This window comes from Ursus americanus, chromosome 29, assembly GCF_024610735.1.
Source record: "Ursus americanus isolate L20-20 chromosome 29, mUrsAme1.1.p, whole genome shotgun sequence".
NCBI lineage: Eukaryota > Metazoa > Chordata > Mammalia > Carnivora > Ursidae > Ursus > Ursus americanus.
The window spans coordinates 13,044,340-13,067,496 of record NC_142155.1 but is presented as its reverse complement, the minus strand read 5'-3'; the positions used below and the strand labels follow the sequence as shown (position 1 = coordinate 13,067,496).

At 34.9% G+C, this 23,157-nt stretch overlaps 1 protein-coding gene across 1 annotated transcript in view; it reads right to left on the bottom strand.

Moving 5' to 3' along the window:
* LMBRD1 (LMBR1 domain containing 1) overlaps positions 1 to 23,157 on the bottom strand; it is a 117,793-nt gene that overhangs the window by 24,228 nt on the left and 70,408 nt on the right. Inside the window, exons 10-13 of the mRNA XM_045803259.2 lie at positions 5,103 to 5,167; positions 4,649 to 4,751; positions 3,993 to 4,097; positions 1,719 to 1,868 (exon numbers count right to left, since the gene is read on the bottom strand). Of these exons, the coding sequence (XP_045659215.1) occupies positions 1,719 to 1,868; positions 3,993 to 4,097; positions 4,649 to 4,751; positions 5,103 to 5,167 (423 nt within the window). The remainder of the gene's footprint in view (positions 1 to 1,718; positions 1,869 to 3,992; positions 4,098 to 4,648; positions 4,752 to 5,102; positions 5,168 to 23,157) is intronic.

Sequence of the window (23,157 nt, the reverse complement as noted above, 5' to 3'; positions counted from 1 at the left end):
GGATTCTAATACTGTGTTTCCCAAACTCAGGTTACCCATGTACTTCTATTATAGTTTGTGCCTTATATTTGTTCCACCTACATTATTACTTAGTTTGTCGATGAATTAATTTTTCAACCATTGATAATATCATGTATGGTACTAGAGTATAAAAAAAGGGGTGATCTGGGCAGACCAGATTAGTAATCAAAGACTCACTTAAAGTAAGGCTTGAACTAGAACGGGAAACACAAATTTGATTTGCATTATTAAGTAGAGTGAGAGGTATTTTAGGAAAAAGAAACAAACTACACAAAGGTTGAATCAGGTATGGTCAAAATATTTTAACTGTTAAAACAACCAAACTAGCTGTCCAGTTACAACCAGGAGCCACAGCTGGCTTCTGAAAGATCAACATAAAGAAAGAGTATAACAGGTAATACCCACCATATTGAAAGAAAGCTCAGATACCCACAAATAAATTTTGGGGGGTTCCTTCTTTTTATTTAAATTCAATTAATTAACATACAGTGTACTATTAGTTTCAGAGGTAGAGTTCAGTGATTCATCAGTTGCATGTAACACCCAGTGCTCATTATATCATGTGCCCTCCTTAATGCCCATCATCCAGATACCCCATCCCCCACCCACCTCCCCTCTAGCAACCCTCTGTTTGTTTCCTATGTTTAAGAGTCTCTTTTGGTTTCTCTCCCTCTCTCATTTCATCTCATTTTATTTTTCCTGGGTTTGTTTCTTTTACTGACCAGAATCAGGCTGTATGTATTGTTCTTTGATGTGCTTGTTGGAGATGTTCTCAGCCTCCCACAATCCTTTTATCCATTATATATTCCACGGAATTAGTGTCACTGTTTGGGTTGCTTCATTCTGCTGCTAACAATTATGCCTTCTTTTGTGCACAAACTTGAGCACAGGGGGTGGAATTTGAGGGGAAGAGTGTCAGTTTGAGCCCTTGTCAATCTGAGGTGATGGCCTGTTGACTGGCATTGAGCAAGTAGCAGGCCCTGCCTGCTGACTGGGGCAAGAGGGCGGCTGCACTGTGGATTTGGGACCCACAGGCTGATGGCATTGTGTGTGACAGGGACATGGCTGGTTTTGCTTCTAACTTTTGTTTTTCTGGGAAACTCTCTCTCTCCTTCTATTCTAAATGAAAGCCCTGCTGGATAGAGTATTCTTGGCTGTAGATTTTTTCCTTTTAGCACTTTTAATTTATCATGCTGCTCCCTTCTGGCCTGCGAAGTTTCTGCTGAAAAACCCACTGATAGCCGTATGGGGTTTCCCTGGTAGGTCACTGCTTTCCTCTGTAACTCTATAAATAAAATGTTTTTAAAGAATCTCCTGTGGGATTCACAGTACTGATGAGCAGACACACTTTGCTTATCAAAACTTTTTGGGGAGCCATATTAATAAAACTACTTAAAATATTATATTAGAGAAAAGACTATGAGTTTTAATAAAGTGCTGAGATAAAGTTCAGCAGCTTAGCACCATGGGATCCATTTAAGGAACTATAATAATAAAATTCAGTGTGTTATTAAAAAAAAACTTGTATGAAACAAACATAAATATGCTCAAAAATGAAGTGAAAAACCTGTTTTAGCAATATTAAGCTTGATCTGATGAGCTATTAACCTATACCAACCTTCACAAATTAAAACTTGGTTTTAAATACCACTCTCTTTAAAACATCAAAATAATGAAGTTTAAAATTTTGTACTTACCTCTATTAAGTAATTTTGGCTTCCATACATAACATATTGGGGAGCAAGACTGTAAATCATGTAGCTAGTGTGAAGGACAATAAGCAGAAGTATCATGCAAAGAAATAAGAGTGCCTGGGGTCTGGTTCTACCTCTTCTAATTTTATACAGCTGGAAAGAAAAAAGACAGTAACAATATTTCAGCAATATGCTTTATTTGTAAGGCACTAAGTTCTGCTTGTGTGTTAGAGGTAAGGAATATAGTTCAACCAACCATTTCTTTTTCTAAAATAAATTAAGAATTCTTAATCATTTCAAATGATTACGAGAATGACAGACAATTCTTTCTCTGTAAAGCTTAGTTTTACAATTATGCTTATTTTAAAATCACAGCAAAGCATCTATATTCAAAGGATCCTATAAATGATCCATGAAAAACTCAAGACCTAGAGAATATATTATATATTAGTATTCACCTGGTTTGTTTCCAGACAAATCTTCTAAAATTATGTAATAGCATCTGTTAGAAGTTTATAGGGCTAAGAAGAATTATGAACTACCACTAATGCTATCTAAAGATTACAGGAATGAATTTAAACGATAAGTATTAGTAATATATTTGTGGTTTTACATAATATTACTACACAAGAACAGACAAGTCACGCATTTATATATACTCATTTCTATGAAATACTCATGACATCCTCATATTATACTGTTATAAATTCTGGTTTATCATAATTTATATTAATCTGACTGCAAATATTTTCATACATATTTATAATAAAGGGAAACTAAAGTGTGATAACAAATACAATAAGCCAGGGGACTTGCTTCATTTCAATGGCAGAGCACATTTTTATTCTAGCAACTAAGAAATCACCACCTATTTTATTAACAGATTTTAGTACAATAGAGAGTAAAAGAACTCCAATTCTGGATGAGATGACAATATGAACACCTAAAAACTGACATTTCCTAGTTTCCCTTACATCTAGTCGTAGCTAACAGTGATAAAATATTAAACATCAAAAGGAAAGAAGTCTGCTGGGGACTTCTGGGAAAGTGCTGCTTTATTGATAATAAATGTTTTCTTAATGGAACATGAACAGGATAAATGGAGCTGCAGCAGCCATATTACAATCATGAGGGAGAAGCCAAGAGGATTACAGAGATGTTGGACTTGCCATTTTTGCACTACAAAGCACGCTAGATCTTTTAAAATTTTCACAGCAAGAAATCTTTTATTAGTTCAAACCACTATTTAACTGGGTTTTCCTTTACTCACAGGTGGAAGTAATCTCTACCTGAATCATCTTCATTTTGAAAAAAAAATTTTTTTTAGATTTATTTATTTATTTAGTTGAAAGAGAGAGCGCGCACGTGAGCATGAGCAGGGGGGAGGAGCAGAGGGAGAGGGAGGAGCAGAGGGAGAGGGAGAAGCCGACTCCCTGCTGAGCAGGGTACCCAAGGCCAGGCTTGATCCCAGGACATCGAGATCATGACCTGAGCTGAAGGCAGATACTTAACCGAGTGAGCCACCCAGGCACCCCTTGAAAATCTTAATTTATCTCAAAATGAGTGTGAGAAGAAAATAACCCTTCTCCAACCATACAGCAATTTTAACTTCTAGTAGGAAGGGCCATCCTTTGAGCTACAGTGTATTCATTTGTACTTCAATGTGTTTCCATGCAGCCAAACACTAAGCAAAATAATGTAACTTCTAGACCAGGGTTTCTCAACCTTGGCACTATTGACATTTTAGGCTGGATAAGTCTTTGTTATGGGAGGCTGCCCTGCGCAATCCAGAATGTTTAGTAGAATCCCTGGTCTCTACCCACTAGACACCAGTAGCACCCACTAGTTTTTTGTTGTTGTTGTTGTTGTTACCATGGAAGGAGCTGAGATGCCCTTCAACAGATGAATGGATAAAGATGTGGTTCATAAATACAATGGAATATTACTCAGCCATCAGAAAGGATGAATACCCACCATTTGCATCGACATGGATGGAACTGGAGGGGATTATGCTACATGAAATAAGTCAAGCACCCACTAGTTTTAACAACTGAAAATATCTCCAGACATAGCCCAATGTACACAGGGGGCAAATCTGCCCTTTTAAACACCACCACTCAGGCAAAAATCACCTTTATGTTAATGTGAAGTTAAAAGGCTAGTACTTCCTTTTAATATCAAGATATTTACAACTTTTATATTATAAATATAAGTTAACTTGAAGTAATGGAAATTATGTACAAAATTATGAAAAAAATCAAAATAATATATACTTACTCTAACCCAAAAGAACCATATGCCAATATTTCGAATTCCCGCCATTGAAGTAAAAATAAAGTACATAATAATAATTGTTATAAGAATATAATCAAGAGGAAACACCTGAAAAAAATAAAACTTAATTTAATACACAAACAGTAGGGGTTCTAGAAGTCGTATAAAATTAACTAAAACTTCATTATTCATATTTGACAAATGTTTAAAATATCAACCCTGATTTTGATCAGGCTACTATGATAATACAAAAAAAAAAAGAATCCTCCAAAAAAATAATTACTAAACTGTTACCAAATTGCCTATACCATTATCCTAAGAAAAATCCTGTAACAAATTAAACTAAAATTACATTTGTATATGGAATAAAATACTTCATTAAAAATTAAAAGTAGGAATTGATCAGAAAAGTTCATCTTAGGTACTATAATGTTCCCCAATAAAATTATGAATAAGAGTTCAGCAATATATCAGTATAATAATCTTCAAAGTAATGTATCAATGTGGAAGTTACACATAAATGAAGAGTCAAAACAGCAGAGGGCATAAGCATATATTGCTAAGTATTAATAGTTTGTTAACATAATAATTTGACAGAGTGTAAGAATGTTTGCTGAAGAATAAAATGACTGATTTTATTTTATTTTTTTTTTACTCACTGTTTGTAGTACAGGCAAAAGCATATTCAGTGGATTACTCAGGTTAGCTCCAAAAATTATAAAACCAGAATCTATTCCAGCTGAATGAAGGGCTTTATCCAAACTAAAACAAAAATAAAAATTATAAAGAGCAAATTTATATATTATACTAGCATATTTTCAATTAACTTAGAAAAAATATCATAAGTAAGCATGCAGATTCAACAAGAGTCAAAGAAAACCACAGATAACAAATTAAACATCACTTAAATATCTTACAGATACCGTTCGACTGAAATGGAACAAAGAAATACCGTCTATTAGTTGCACCTTTTTAGTCATTCTTTGAGTTAATGCTGTAGAACACTTCAAGTTAAATAGCTGAAGATGGATAGGCTACACTAATGGAATCAAGTATGGAAACTGTGTAACACCACAGGATGTATGCTTTAGAAAATATGTGTACTATACTTACTTTGACAGGAAGAGAGAAATTATAAACAGCAATGCAACTAAGATGAAAAATATTCCCCAAATAATCTAAAAGTAAAAAAAAAATTCATTAAAATATAGTTCTAGAAGTTGATACTAAAAGCGCAAAACCATTATGCTCAATATGAGTTGCAAGATATGACGATGATATAAATAAAATGATTCAAGATATATTTTAATTTAGTATATAATCCTAGACATTTGTCATCTAAATTTTCATTATGAGACTGTTTGACTGAAAACACATACACAAAAGAGACAAAGCGTTTAAAAGTCTTCATTAGTAAGTAAACAAATGAGACTCTGCTAGGTCATATAAAAGGTTTATATTCAGTTACAATGAAATATAAACTTCAAACATGACTGAAAAGTACATTAAGACTTACATACATACCCAAAAAACCAAAATCGTGAAACTCATCAGGTTACATAAACCTGTTACCAAAAAAGGGAACTTGGAACATTTCCCATAGAATTTACACACACACACACACACACACACACACACACACACACACACACACGTATATACACATATATATACACATGCACATATATACATACAATTTACAGTTTTTGTCTACATGTTTTGTGTATGTGTTTGTGTATATATGTATGTATATGTATGTAAGTGTGTGTGTGTGTGTGTGTGTGTGTATCATACCAGAAAAGTCTGTATAACTGCTACTACTCCTGAAATAGAGTCATTAACAGCACTGAAGAAACTGTCATGTTAAACAATATTTCTGGGAAGAAATGTATTAAGCATTGTAATTGGTAGAATACATTTCCTTCTACCATATGAACTTTATATTACAAATAGTAGAAAACAAGCAAAACATTTTTAGAACTGGGTCTCTAAGGAATAAAAAAGGGCTGAAATCTACATTAGTAATAATCTAGGTGTTTTTTTCCCTGACATCTTCCTTAAGTTCTAGCAACAAGTAGGCTGAAGAGTCCACAAAGTCAGAACAAAAAAAGAAGATTCTGATTAAGCACAGTTAAGCGTTTTTGGCTTCTCTTTGACTGGAATTGATAGGAATAAATGGATAATATCATGAATGTGAGGGTGTTTTTCATCTTATTCCACATAATTGCTGACTTTATAATTCTGCCAAGATAAATGAAGTAAAATAGTAACACATCATCCTACCCCACATACAAAGACGAATTTTGGAATAAATTTTAGGCTATGTTCTAGGAAATTTTCAGTTCTGAAAGAGTGCCTCTGAAACCACTGGGAAAGAAAATTGGCAGAAGAGGACCAAAAAGGATATAGTCATTACTTGAAATAGAAAACACTGCTTATACCCATTTTACATACTAGAACTTCACATAAGAATTCATTTATTTAAAAAAGGTATCTGGTGTGCCTGGGTGGCTCAGTCCATTGAGCAGCTGACTCTTGACTGTGGCTTAGTCATGATCTCCAGGTCATGGGCTCAAGCCCCACATCACGAGCCCCCTCCCACTTGCGGTCACATACTCTCTCTAAAAGAAAGAAAGAAATCTTAAAAAAAAAAGGTCTGAAGTGACTCTACAGTAACTAAGTTCATTAGTAGAAGGTATAAAGGAGTTTACACAATCTTTTTTTTTTTTTTTCCAAAGATTTTATTTATTTATTTGACAGAGATAGAGACAGCCAGCGAGAGCAGGAACACAAGCAGGGGGAGTGGAAGAGGAAGAAGCAGGCTCACAGCGGAGGAGCCTGATGTGGGGCTCGATCCCAGAACGCCGGGATCACGCCCTGAGCCGAAGGCAGACGCTTAACCGCTGTGCCACCCAGGCGCCCCTCACACACAATCTTTTTCTACTAGATTTGAACACCTTTTTTGATACTCAGGTAAATCAGAAGACAATATAATTACACTGAGGATCTTCAACTGAAACATATGATTTCCTAATAGACTGCTAGTAAGAAATAGCTTGTAGCATGAGGGCGTATAACTGCCAAATGCCAATTAACAGTACAAAGACATAACACAGAAATAGCAGAAGTTAAAATTCCCTTTCCTTGATGTCCATTTTGGGGGGAGAAAAAAAAAAGGAAAAAAAAAAATCCTGGACTATTTTCCCAATCTGCTGGGATGAATGACCCACAGTTAAACTGTTAATCACAGCTACCTAATAGAATACAGAATAAATGTAAAAAATATAACGTTTATAAAAACCAAGGAAACAACATATATTAAATGAGAACTTAAATTAGCACTTCCAGAATCATGTCAGTGATGACCACCTTGAACAGACCTAAATATTCTACTCTTAGCTATAATGTCAATTTTGAAATAAAGATTAAACTACAGAGGTGACATCAGTAAAGAGAGAGGGATAAGAACCTCTGAAAATCCTCTCCTCCATAAAAGCAATGAAGAAACTGGCATAAATTGTCAGAATCAACTTTTTCAACACTAGGGGAATTTACCAAAGCCCATTCAACAATCCAAGGACATTTATCCAAGAAAAGTGACTTAATCTCAGTAAGAATACAGAGCATTATGTCATTTTAACTTGTAGTCCCAATCGCTTCTCTCTAGTATATGGTAGCCTTGAAAGATAGCCTGTAAAAGCCAGAAGCCAGCAGCCACCTGAGGAAACAAAGGGGATGAAGCTCTTTCAAAGTCTCATTTCCAGAGAATTGTTATTATTGATTGCTGGGTGATCCCATGGAAGATACCACTTGTAAGACTGTCTGTTTGACAAGAACTGGAGCTCACACAACACAAAAATCTTTTCTCTAGGAGTGTCTATCAAAAAATTACAGGCAACTAATAACATTATGGCCACAAGAACTAGTCTGTAACAGGCAAAAAAATAAACTAACCAAAAAGATTAAAATGGAAACCCAGGAAATGAGATGTCCATAGAGGTTTTGAAAAGTTTCCACACGTTCCTGGGAATGTAGAAGGCCCTATACATGCCCAGGGCTGTGTGCATACTCAACAAAGATCTGAGAAGGTTTAAACTCCCACTTCTGATTAACCTTGAGGCTCTGCACAAGCAGGAAGTGAAGGCTAAGGCTAAGTTGCAAAGTGCCTGCCTGAGTATCGAAGTAGTATCTCAAAAAACACACACTGCCCTTCAGCAAAGATTAGGAGACTTATTGGTTTGAGGTTCAGGGACTGGTTCAATCATTAACCAAACTAATCAAGCAGAGACTTCAGTGACCACATACAACAAAGAATATATACTTCACAGAATTACTTCACAAAAGTCACAAAACAAACAGCAAAGAATAAAAATAGCAAACCCTGGGGAGAGGGGGGAATCTGATCTCCAGAGTTACCACATCATAGCATTTAAATTTCCCAGATTTTAAGAAAAAAATTAAGAGACATGTAAAGAAACAAGAAAACATGGTCAACACAGAGGAGGAAAAAAATCAACAGGTGATGTCTTTGAGGAAGCCCAGACATTGGATTTACCAGACAAAAACTTCAAATCCAGTATTTTAAATGTGTTCAAAGAACTAAAGAAAACCATGACCTAAGAACTAAAACAAATTATGAAAACAATGTCTCACTAAATAAAGAGAAATTATGAAAAAGAAGTGAATTGAAATTCTGGAGATGAAATGGCCATGAACATTTCACTGAAGGGCTAAACAGATTTGAGCAGGACAGAAGAAAAAAAATCATCAAACTTGAAGATAAATCAACTGAGATGATCAAGTCTGAGGAAGAGAAAGGAAAAAACAATGAAATAAAGTGAACAGAGCCTCAGACACATGTGACACCATGAAACATAATAAGTTCAACAGGATTCCCAGAAAAAAAGGGGGTAAAAGGGCAGAAAGAATAAGAAATAATGGGCAAAAACAAACTAAATTTGATGAAAAATAACCCACGTACCCAAGAAACTCAACAAACTCCAAGAGGAATAAATTCAAAGACATCCACACCTAGACATACATAAATGGAGGGAAGGGCAAATCAGAGATCTTGAAAGTAGCAACAAGGAAGAGACTCATGTAAAACAGAGTCTCAGCAAGATTAACAGCTAATTTCCTATCAGAAACCATGCAAGCCAGAAAACAGTGGGAAAACAATTTAGATAAACCTAGAACAAACGAACAAATTCCAAGACACAAATTACCAAAACTAATTTTTAAAAAAAGAAAATCTAAAGAGATCTATAACAAGAAAACGGATTGAATAAGTTATCAAAAACTTCCCACAATAACAGCCCAGAACAAGATGACTTCACTGGTGAGTTTTACTAAAGGTTAAGAATTAACACTAATCTTTCACAAACTTCCAAAAGAAGAAAGAAAAGGAAGGACGACTTCCCAACTCAATCTAGGAGACCAGTATTATTCTGATACTAAAACCAGCCAAATACATCACAAAAAATGAAAACTATAGACTAATGTTCCTATGACTACTAGAACCCTGAACAAAATATTAGCAAACAAAATCTAGCAACATGTAAAAAGAATTATGTACATGACCAAGTGTAATTTATCCAAGGAACGTGAGGTTAGTTCAACATAAAGAAATCAATCAATATAATACAATGTTTTAACAGAATAAAGGTCAAAAACTGCATGATCTCAATAGACACAGAAAAAGCATTTGACCAAGTGCGACACACTTTCATTAAAACACACACACACACACACACACACACAGAAACAAATTAAAAATACATGGGATAGAGGCGCCTGGGTGGCACAGCGGTTAAGCGTCTGCCTTCGGCTCAGGGCGTGATCCCGGCGTTATTGAATCGAGCCCCACATCAGGCTCCTCCGCTATGAGCCTGCTTCTTCCTCTCCCACTCCCCCTGCTTGTGTTCCCTCTCTCGCTGGCTGTGTCTATCTCTGTCGAATGAATAAATAAAATCTTTAAAAAAAAAAAAAGGAAGAAATACATGGGATAGTCCTCAACCTGTTAAAGGCATCTACAAAACTCATATAGCTAATTGTATATTTGAATGGTGACAGGCTAAAAGCTTTCCCATTAAAATCAAGGAAAAAGCAAGGATGTTCTTTTTTTTTTTTTTAAAGATTTTATTTATTTATTTGAGAGAGAGACAGACAGAGAGCACAAGCGGGGAGGAGAGGGAGGAGCAGGCTCCCCACTGAACAGGGAGCCCAACTCGGAGCTCAATCCCAGGCCCCTGGGATCATGACCTGACTGCTTAACTGACTGAGCCACAAGTGCCCCAGGATTTTCACTCTTGCCACTTCTGTATCTATAGATATATCTATATCTATCTGCAAATGACATTATCTTGTAGATAGAAAATCCTAAGAATATTGCAATAAAACAGAACAAATAGATGAATTCAACAAGATCACAGGATACAAGATCAACATACAAAAATCAGTTGTATTCTGTATGCTAGCAATGTACAGTCTGAAATGAAATTACAAAAACAATTCCATTTATAATAGCATCAATAACAAAATATTTAGTAAATTTAACCCAGGAGGTATAAGACTTGAACACTGAAAACTACAAAACATTGTATAAAGAAATTGAAGACTTGTATAAATGGAAAGACATCTCATGTTCGTGGATCAGACTTGGTATTTCCAAGATGGTAATATTCCCTAAACTGATCTACATTTTCAATGCAACTTCCATTAAAATCCTAACTGGCTTCTTTGCAGGAACTGGCAAGCTAATCCTAAAATTTATATGGAAATGCAAGGGACCCAGAAGAGCCAAAATAACCCTGAAAATGAACAGCAAAGTTAGAGGGCTCACACTTCACAATTTCAAAACTTACTACAAAGCTACAGTAATTAAGACTGTGTGGCACTGGACAGACATATAGACGAATGGAATGAAACTGAGATTCCAGAAATAAAACTGTACATCTATGTTCAACTTATTTTTGACAAAGGTACCAAGAAAATTCAGTAGGGGAAAGGATAGTCGGTTCAACAAATGGTGCTGGGATAAATGGATATCCACATAGAAAAGATGAAGTTAGATCTCCTACCTCACACCATATACAAAATTTAATTCAAAATGGACCAAGGACCTACATGTAAGAACTAAAACTATAAAATTCTTAGTAGAAAACATAAGTGTAAATCTCCATAACTCAGGATTAGGTTATGGTTTCCTACACCTAAAGCACATGTAACAAAAGAAGAATAAATCAGACTTCATCAAAAATAAAAATGCTTGTGCCTCAAAGAATACTATTCTGGGCCTTTTATCCCCCCACATATGTTTCAGAATCCATTTGTCCATATCCACAAAATACCTTGCTGGGATTTTTATCGGAATTGTATTAAATTTATAGATCAAGTTGGGAAAAACTGACCTTCTAAAAAATGCTGTTTTAGAAAAATAAATATATAGAACAGAAACCAAATTTTTCCTGTGTATTAATCAGATAAAAATCATGTTACTTTCATTAAACCACAATAAAAAGGTAAAATGTTATAATCTCTGAAGAATACTAAGACATTACTTTTGTCAGAGTAAAAATACTGTTAATGCTACTAACTTTATATGTGATGTTATCTAAACCAATGATGAATCAACTGTCTAGAAAATTCTCCATTACCTACAAAGAAAATTTAAGTTCCTCTACTCATTAATAGCATACCATTCCCCCAAATCTCTTCCCTTTCCCTTTTACATTAAATTTAAAATGCTGTGTTCTTTTTATTTAAATCAGTGGTTCTGAACTGGATAAACCCCCCTTCAAAGGACATTTGACAATGTTTACTGAGAGTCTGTCACGATTTGGGGGGATGGGAGGGGTGGAGAATATTACATCAAGTGGGTAAGAATGCTGCTAAAGGAATGCTGCTAAACATCCTACAATATGCGCTGGACAGTACTAGTCCTCCCGAACAAAGCATTACTGGGCCCCAAATGTCAAAGGTGCTGAGACTGGAAAAGTCCGATTTAAATTGAAAGCAGTATGAATAAGCTAACATTTCAGCAAAAATAAACGTTTTATCATTCTCTGAAAATCATTTCATGTTTTAAGATGCTTATTAGCTTAAAATGAATCTCTTATCCTAGAACTTAATATTGTCTGACAATGTGAAACAAAACTTCCAAGCACTATAGAAAGAAATAACATAGGGTGAGCTTTTTTTTTTTAAGACACACCTCTTATCAAATTTCATAGGTGAATTTCCCATATCCATAAAATAACTTTTGTGTATCCAGGAATATAACCAAAAACAGTAGAAAGGTGCCACACCTAAAGACTCAAACAAAAGTTATAAATGTAAAATAAAAGTAATTTCTATTGTATTTTATTATTAATGTTACCTTAAATAAAATACCATGTACTGCTTCCTTTTTTGCCAAAAGCAATAGCTGTTGTCGAGAATGCTGAAAAAAAATTGTGTGCTTTTGAGGTATATTGTAGGATGTGAGCAAGGGAAACTTTTTTCTAGTTTTCCAACTCTTTAATAACAATGAGATTAGGAAACAGGATTCCCTCTTCAAAATTGCTTAGAATCTTGTTAATCGAAGAGTGGCCATGGACCAGTAGCGTCAGTATCACCTGGGAGCTTGTTGGAAATACATACTTTCGGGGCTTAACTCAGGTGGATTGGATCAGTATCTGTATTTTAACGGGATTCCTGAGTACTTCTTACGTTAAAATTGAGAAGCTGTGCCTTAAAAAAGTCATTTAGAATGTTAGATGACTACAATAAAAAGATACCAAGTCAACCCAGGTTAAGAGTTTGAAAAGAGAATTTTGGAATGGAGAACTGGATTTAAAAATTAACCCAAACTGAACTTTCTTCCCTCCAGAGGCCTCTGACATCATATGTCCTTTATAACATAGCGAATGGCCATGGGTCTCAGGCCCCTAACTCTAGATAGCACATCAATTAGTCTTCAAAACTTTCCTCATAGGTAGAAGGTAAGAACACATGATTTTCATTAGCAAATCCTGATAGGACATTATAAGTTATAGTTCTATGAAGAGAATTAAGTTTTACATGTTGCAAATGTTCTACAAAAGTTTTTTTTAAATAGTACGAAGATCAGTAATATTCAGCTCTGGCTATAAATTATTATATTGCAGAGAAAATATTTGCAAAATATTGCAAAAAAATTATTATCATTGCAAAGATTCTCATGGTGATTTGTCAGTGTAGTACCAGCTTATGATACTTCGTCATGGTTACAATTTTCCTTATATTAGAAGCAATTTCTTCAGTTTAATACTATTCTGATGGAAGAGACTTTCACAAAAATTGACATTAAAAATGGAAGTGGTAAAGATAATGCCAAAAATTGGGGGAGATCTAGTAAAAGCTAAGACCTTAATGCTTTGTTTTGACATAATTTCAGATATATGAGAAAACTGCAAAAATTGCACAAAGAATTTCAGTATACCTTCCAACTAGATTCTACAAATCTTAACATTTACCTTGCTTTACCATTCTCCATCTATCTGGCTGAACTATTATTTTTGAGAATGAGCTGCAGAAATACACTTTAATACCTATTCTCTAAAAGCAACCTCTTTCACATTATCACATTTCAATTGTTAAAATCAAGAAATTAATGTTGACAGAATGCTATTATCTAATCTACAGACCTTATTCAAATTTCAATTGTTCCACTAAAGTCCTTAATAGGAAAAAGTTTTGTTTTTTTCCTGGTCCAAAATGAAATTCAGCATTATATGTTGCTTTTGTCTGTTTAGTGTCCTTTAATTTGGAACAGTTCCCAAGTCACTTTAATTTAATGACCTTTAGATTTTGAGGAGTTGAGGGCAGTTATGTGCATTGTCCTTCAATGTGGGTTGCTTATTTCCTCATACTTAATTCAGCTCATGTACTTTTGGCAAAAATGACAGAGGCACAATCATACCTATTGCCCCATTACTGATGAACTTAATTTGGATCAGATGGTTAAGGTGGTCCTGGTCATGTTTCTCCACTGTAAAATTACTACTGTCCTCTTTGTAATTAGTAAGTCTTGTAGGGAAGTACTCTGAGATTATGCAAATATCCTGTTCTCACCAAACTCTCACCTTCTAATTTTAGTATTCATTCATGTCTCTTGCAAGAAACAGTATGTGGTATTTGCCAAGCACTGATTTTCTGATATTCATTCTACACTTATTAGAATTCCACTGTAGGGAAGAGCTTTCCTTTCTCCATTTACCTATTTATATCAATATATTCATATATTTTGATACTTAAATGGTCCCAGAGTTAGGAAGTGGGAGCCCCTTTAAGCTGGTTCCTTTTATCATACACCAGCACATCCTCAGCACATCCTCTCCTTCTGACATAAGCAGGTGTGGGCTTATATACTTTCCTAGCACCAGTCTCAGCATCAACCATTTCTGCAATCTGCCCTGTTTTCTTTCAATGAAGTTAGTGTTTTGTCTATTCATTAAAACGTACACATAGAAATTATAGTAACTGGTCTGTTTTTCTTCTCTGATTATTTTCTGCTTTTATGTTTATTTTTCTCCTTGTGTTTTCTTTTGGTTTACTTTGCTCCTTTGCTAGCCTTTTGTGTTTGGAATTTAGTGTGTATATTTGTATCCTTTTATTTTTATTAATAAATGTGTTCATGGCTTTGAGTTTCCTGATCACTGTTTTAAACGTACCCCATAGATTCTAATACGATGTTCCCATCATTAATTTTTAGAAATTCTGCAATTCGTTTTTCTCCTTTCCTTTCACCCAAGAGTTGCTGAATATAAGGTTAATTTCCAAGCGAAAAGTGCCTTAGCTTATTGATTTTGTTATAATTTCTAGTTTTAATGCTGCACTGCAATCAGGGAAGAGTTGTTTGTAATACATCTACTCTGCAGAATTCATTGACAGTTTCTTCATGACACAATATATGATCAATTTAGTGAATGTTCCATGTGCACTTGGAGAGAAGGTGTAGTCACTATTATTGGGATGTAAAGTTTAAAAGTTACAATACACCTTACTAATTCTATTTAGGTCTTCTATAATCTCACTCAGTTTTGTGCACCTCAAATGTCTTACACTGAGTATGGTGTTATGTTATTCTCGTGCTGTTAACATATTTCAATCTATGTCTCCTTGACTCTCTCCTACTTCTTGCTTCATAAAGTTTGTTACCATGTTCTTTGGTACATACTTATTTTTATCTTCCTTGTAACTTGTGAATTTTCATATTAACAAGTATATTAGTGTTCTATTCCTACACTGACGAACTACTACAAATTTAGTGGCTTAGAACATCTACTTCTTATGCTGTAGGTCAGAAGTCTGGGCGTAGCACCGTTCTGCTGGTTCTCTGCTTAAGGTCACACAATACCAAGTTGTCAACAGAGCTGTATTCCCTTCGGGAAGCTCTAAAGAAGAATCACTTCATGCTCTTTCAGATTGTTCACAGAATTCAGTTCCTTGAGGTGACAGGGCTAAGATCTTTATAGTCTTCGCCGGCTATTAACTGAGAGCCTCTCAGTTCCTTAAGCTGCTTGCATTCCTTTTTACACTGCCCCCTCCATCTTCAAATTAGTAACGGCAAGTCAAGTCTTTCTCCCATTTTTACTATCTCTCACTTACCCTTTATACTACATCTCTCTGACTCAGGCCAAAAAAGTTCTATGATTTTAAGGGCTCATGCTATTAGACTGGACCCACCCAGATAATCCAGGATAACCTCCTTAAAGTCTGTAACCATAATTGCATCCGCACAGTCCATTTTGCCACTTCATGTAACATACTAATGGTTCCATGAATTAGGGAATGGAAATCACTGGGGGAGGAGGAAGGGATTCTGACTATCACAAAAAGTATCCTTTGTTGGATTTAATGTTTTTAGGCTTGAAATTCTACTTTATCTAACATCAAGATCACTATGTTTTCTTATTATTTCCATATGCCTAGCATATATTTCAACACACATTTTTAGCCTTTGTCCGTCTGTTTTAGGTGGCTCCTTTAAACAGCATATAGTTAATATCTTGCTTTATGAAGAAAATGAAAATTTTTCTTTTAATAGTGAATTATGTCCACTCATATTTATTGATATGCCTGAACACTAATCTCAACAATCTTAACTGTCAGAACTGCGTGTATATTTCTTGTGTATCTTACTTAATACGCATTCTTCACTCCTTCAAGTTCCTTTTTGTCAAGAAGGTTTATACTTTTTAGTGTACTTCAATTCTCAAATGCCCTTAGCCCGTTTTCTTATTTAGCCCTTTGATACAGAGTTGCTTAGTTTTTATGTATCCAACTCCCACCTAACTCCCCACACAGTAATCTATGAGAAATCCTACTTCTCTTTCTCCCTTCTTAATTGCATGATTTGTTTCAGCAGAACATATAGTATGTTTATACATAGTCACACCCTTGCCCACATTCACAGATCTGCAATATTTAATATTCACCTTTATTTCTTTTGCTGATGTTTTCCCTCTTACCTCTTGGTTGGTTAGAGCTTGGCAATTAGTGGATTTCTCGAGAGCACATGGGTCCAGAATTCCCTAAGTTTTTAAATGTTTAAAAACTGTTTTTCTAGAAGATAGTTTGGCTAAATATGAACTTCTGGCTTCATACGTTTTCACTGAGACTTTTTTTTAATGTTCTCCACATTCTTGCCTTGATCATGTTTTTTGAAAAGTCTGATACTATGTTGCCCTTGTAAAGTCAGTTGATTTTTTTACTTGGAAATCCTGAGGGCTTATCTTTAAGTCAGTGTTACTAGGAAAATGCACATGAATTTTCCCAGGTACAAGGTGGCTATTTCAATATGTAGATTCATGTCTATTTGTACGTGGATTTTTTGGAATAGGACTTTAAATATTAGTTCTGCTAATTTGTTTTGGTTTGCTTCTGCAGGGACACCAATTAAACCGATGTAGTTTCTCTTTCTCTTCCATTTCAGCACTTTTTGATCCTTTTTATTTCACCTTGTTTTCTTTCCCTTGGTTGTTTCCTACCTTTCTTCAATGCCACTTACTAAATTTTATTTGAGTCTATTCTCCTTTGAACACCCTGTAATTTTGTCTTCATTTCTGAAATTAACTGCGTTTTCCTCCCATTTTTTCCCCACAGTCCACCTCTTCATTTCTCCCTGGTTTTTGGCCATTTGTTTTTTGTTTCTGTTTTTTAAATAGTGGTAAAAGATACATAACATAAAATTTACATCTTAATCTTTTTTTTTTAATGTACAGTTTAGTAGTGTTAAATACATTCACATTGTTGTGCAACCAATCTCCAAGAATTCTTTCTATCTTGCAAAACTGACACTCTGTACCAATTCAACAACTCCCCATATTTCCCTCTCCCCAACCCCTGGCAACCACCATTCTTTCTGTTTCTATGAATCTGACTACTCTAGATACCTCATATAAGTGGAATCATACAATATTTATTTTTTGTGACTAGCTTATTTAACTTTTAGGGGGTTTCAGATCAATCTTAGGCCTACCTCCAAATCTCTTCTCTCTCCCATGCAATTTTCCCCAAATTATCTTTGTTTAAACACAAAGTTTTACAGTAAGAGCTGGAGAGAACACTTGCTGGATGTAGGGATTTTTTGTTTTGTTTTTACTTACAGGTACAGTTGATTCTCATTTGCAGATTCTGTATTTGCAAATCCATCTACTCACTTAAATTTATTTATAACCTTAAAATCAATACTTGGGGCACTTGTGGTCTTCTGGGATATGTGCAGAGTAATGAAAACTCTAAGTCATCTGATGTGCAAGTTCCCAGTTTGCACAAGGCAATACTCTTTCTTATTTCAGATTTCATAGTGTAAACAAGTATCCTTTGTCTATTTATGTTACATTCTTTGCACTTTTGTGCTTTTGTGTTGGTACTTTTGCTCTTTCAAACACCCCCCAAGCATAGTGCTGAAGTGCTGTGTAGTGTTCCTAAGCCTAAGAAGGTTGTGATTACTGAGAAAATACATGCGTTAGGTAAGCTTTGTTCAGGCATGAGTTATACTGCTGTTGGTCTTAAGTTCAATGTTAATGAATCAACCACATATATTAAACAGGTTGCTCTTCAACACAAACACAAAAAACAAGTTATGTATTGATCAGTCACTGACTTCCAAGCTTTTCTATACACTTGAGTTTCATGACTGTACTAATATAAATATTGGTTAGGTTGCTTACAAGTGGGTTTATTCTTGTATGAACTTCAATATCCATACCATAAAGTTACTGGCAATCAAAAGACACTGTACGTTACAGGAACTTTAATATACAATTACTACCAACCTAAACCTTCAAATACATCTTAAGAAGCACCTACACTAAAATATATCTCTCAAATAGTGATCAAGTAAAGGTCTGGAATGCACATTTATACTTCCAATAAAATATTTAATAAGACTTCTTTAAAGTTAGAAAGTGCCAGTCTGTCTTTGGACATACTCAAAAAGTATGGCCTAAAACAAACCACCACCACCACAACAAAAACATACATGCTTTTTAAGTATTATTCTGAGAAAGGAAATCTGCTACATCTTTAAACATAATTCATAGTAAATTTCAAAGGGTAAAATGACATGACAAAAATATTAATAAAGAAAAATTAAAATATTCCCACACCTTCAAAACAATGCACTGTGTACGATGAAATTATTTTTCACTGTTTGCTTACCTTATGAAATTTAGTTGTGTTTATGTTTGTGTATGTGTTGGGGGGTTAGGAGATTAGTGAGACAAGCAGAAATAAAAATTTTCCCAGTTCTTTATTACGGGTCTGATTCAAATAACAGAGCCAAAAATAATAAAATCCTTAGGAATAAATTCAAACAAAGAGACAAAAGATTTACACACGCTGAAAACTGCTGAAAGAAACTCCAGTAGACATAAGTAAATGTAAAGACATGCCATGTTAATGGACTTAAAGCCTTAATATTGTTAAAATAACAATATCACTGAAAGTGATTTACAGAATCAACACAATACCTATGAGAAGTAAAAAGGTGTTTTTTGCAAAGGTTTTTTTTTGCAGAAACAGAAAAACCCATCCTAAAATTCATATGGAATTTCAAAAAACCCCAAATAGCCAAGACAATCTTTCAGAAGAAAAACAAAGTTACAAGACTCATATTTCCTTATTTCAAAACTTACTACAAAACTACAGTAATCAAAACAGCTTGGTACTGGCATAAAGGCAGATATATAACCAACGGAACAGACCCCAGAAATGAACTTTCCCATATATGATCCAGTGATTTTTGACAATGGTGCCAAGACCATTCAATGGGAGAAAGCCAGTGTTTTCAACAAAAGGTGCTGGGTAAGGGACATCCAAATGCAAAAGAATGAAATTGGACCCCTACCCTTAACCATACACAAAAGTTAACTCAATATATAAAAAGACCTATTGTATGTATGTACCACATCTTCATTATTCAGCCATCAGAAAGGATGAATATCCGCCATTTGCATCGACAAGGGTGGAACTGGAGGGGATTATGCTAAGTGAGGTAAATTAAGCAGAGAAAGATAATTATATGGTTTCACTTGTATGTGGAACAGAAGCAACAGCATGGAGGACCATAGGGGAAGGGAGGGAAATCTGAAGGGGGAGAAATCAGAAAGGGGGACTGAACCATGAGAGACTATGGACCCCAGGAAACAGACTGGGTAGTTTCAGAGGGAAGAGAGATGGGGGAGGGGGTAACAGGGTGATGGGTATTAAGGAGGGCACTGTTGTGATGAGCACTGGGTGTTATACGCAACTATTAAATCACTGAACACACTACATCAAAAACTAATGATTACTATACAGTGGCCAATTGAACGTAAAAAAAAAAAGATCTAAACCTAAGAGCTGAAGCTATTAAACTTTTAGGGATAAAAAGGGGGAAACTGGACTTGGCAATTATTTTTTGGATAGGACACTGAAGCATAGGCAACAACAAAAAACATTAGATAAATTGGACTTCATCAAAATTAAAACCTTTAGTATATCGAGAACACTTTTAACACAGTGAAAACACAGCCCAAGATTGGGAGAAAATCTTTGCAAATCATGTATCTGATAAGGTGTTAATATTCAGATTATTAAAAAAAATCTCTTACAACTTGACAATAAAACATAAATAATTTAAAAACGGCCAAAGGACCTGAATGAACATTTCTCTAAAGAAAATATACAAATGGCCAATCATCAAATGAAAAGATGCTCAACATCACTAACTATTAGGGAAATGCAAATCAAAGCTACAATGAGATATTACTTCACAACCATTTGGTTATTATCAAAACAGCAAAAAATTAAGTGTTTGCAAGGATGTGGAAAAATCGGAAGCCTTGTGCATTTCTAGCAGGAATATAAAATGGTACAGCCACTGTGAAAAATAGTTTGTAGGTTCCCCAAAAAGCTAAACACAAAACTGGAATATGATCCAGCAATTCCAAGTATATACACAAAAGAACTGAAAGCAGGGACTCAAACAGACACTTGTACACCAGTTACTACGCAGCATTCATCACCATAGCCAAAAGTTGGAAACAACCCAAATGTGCACCAACAGATAATGTGAAATATACATATAATCAAATATTATTCAGTCTTAAAAAGGAATTAAATTTTGATACATCTACAACACAGATGAATCTTGAAGACAGTATACAAACTGGAATAAGCCATACACAAAAGAACAAATATAGAATAATTCCACTTATATGAGATACCCAGAATAGGCAAATATATAGATAGATAGATAGATAGATAGATAGATAATATATATATAGTAAATATAGTAATATATATAATAAAATCAAAAATTGTGTTTAAAACTTAATGAATCTATAGGTTACCCAGGCCAATTAGCTGTAAAAGCTCACAGAATGCCCTTCTGTCTGGGGAGAATTTATTCAAGTATTTAATTAACATTAGACTGTATGCTTAGAAATGTGTTCAGTATTATAAATAAAAATTGTTTTAAGGAGCCATTAACTTATTCTAATTAGATGCTTAGTTTTATAAATGTCTACAACACGAAACTGATTTTTTCCCTTGAGTTCTATGGCAGCATTTAGGAAGCTGAAAAATCCTATATATAGAACTATAACAATGGCAGTGGCAGTTTTCTGAGCTGTTTACATCAAAAGGTACTAACACTACATGCATTATGTCTTTTCATTCCCATAACAAAAATAAGTATATAACTCCATTATAAGGATGAGAAAAGTTAAGGTTTAGAAAGGTGAAGTAACGAGGCACCTGGGTGGTGCAGCCCGTTAAGCGTCTGACTCTCAATTTCAGCTCAGATCAAGATCTCAAGGTCAGGCTCCAAGCTCAGCAAAGGGTCTGCTAAAATTTCTCTCTCCCTCTGCCCCTCCCTGCACTTGTGCTCTTTCTCTCTCAAAAATAAATAAATAAATCTTTAAAAAAAGAAAAAGAAAAGTGAAGTAACAAGTTTACATAGCTGGTGAGGATCAGAACAAGGATTCAAAACCAGATATATGTGACAGCAAAATCCATGCCTCTGAAATCAGGTATGCAGGGGCACCTGAGTGGCTCAGTCAGTGAAGTGTCTGCCTTCAGCTCAGGTCATGATCCCAGAGTCCTGGGATAGCGCCCCACATTGGGCTCCCTGCTCAGCAGGGAGCCTACTTCTTCCTCTCCCTCTGCCTCTGCCCCAACCCCACCGCCATCCGCTTATGCTCTCCCTCTCAAATAAATAAAAATCTTAAAAAAAAAAAAAAAATGACGTATGTATTGCCTATAAAATACATGGCAATGGGAAATCACAAGATCAGTAGGTATCTCATGGGGAATCTAACCTTAAGAAAAAAAATTATAATATTTTCTCATAAAAAATTGTATAATTATGGAACTCTGAATTTCTGCATTTGCAAAAATTTAAATCTAATACATTTTAAAATAAAATAAACATGGATTAGAATACAAAGTAAAAGGCAATACTAACACAAAATTTTCCAATAGAGCATAATTTCAAAGAAATTTTCTATCAAGAGCTTCTCACAGATCTTAAGTCACCTCCGGCATGTGCTGAGCAATGCAGAGGAATGACTGGGCCTGTCTCTACCTTCTTCCATTAGGACTATTTGGATGCTAATGTTTAAGAAGCACTAAGAGCATGTGGCTTTCTATTTCTGGATTATATCAACTGTGTACAAACACAGACTGATGAATAAATAATTTTCATAGTTCATCTGAGTAAAAAAAAGCACTGCTTATCCCTTCACATTCATGTTAAACCCTCAATTATATAACAATAAATTTATATCCCCAGAGTTTTCCTTCAGGCATGCCTATTACTCCTGTTTCTAATTATTCCTATTATTCCTAACGGGCCCAGAAGATGAAAGATAGGGAAGAATTTAGATCCATATTCAAGAATAATACATTTATATAACAAAAAGAATAAGTGGGGGCGCCTGGGTGGCACAGCGGTTAAGCGTCTGCCTTCGGCTCAGGCCGTGATCTCAGTGTTCTGGGATCGAGCCCCACGTCAGGCTCCTCCGCTATGAGCCTGCTTCTTCCTCTCCCACTCCCCCTGCTTGTGTTCCCTCTCTCGCTGGCTGTCTCTATCTGTCAAATAAATAAATAAAATCTTTAAAAAAAAAAAAAAAAGAATAAGTGGTAGATTCATTGTATGAGAGGTTTTAGCCAGTGCAATAAGAAAAAAAAAACCCTTGGAACTCTTAGATTGAAAAGGAAGAAATAAAACTGTCTTTTAGCAGCTAACATGTTCATGTACAAAAAAATTCCTTAGGAATATATAATAAGGCTACTAGAAGTAATAATTTAGCCAGGTTGCATGATCTGAGATCAATGTACAAAAACAAATTCCTACATACTAAGAAGCCAATAACTGAGAATTGAAATTAAACAAAATCATGTGTAACAGTAGAAACAAAAATATAAATTTATCAAAATATTTGAAAGACCTCTATACTGAACTTACACAATGCTGCAGAGAGAACTTTCAGATATCATAAATAAATGGAAAGACCTCATGTTCACGGATTAGAAGATTCAGTACTAAGATATTAAAGCCGACACCCATCTGGTCAGTCCAGAGGAAAGAATGAATCCTACCATCCCTGGGCACGGCTGGACTGGCCAGGAAACCAATAGGAATACCACCCCACTAGCT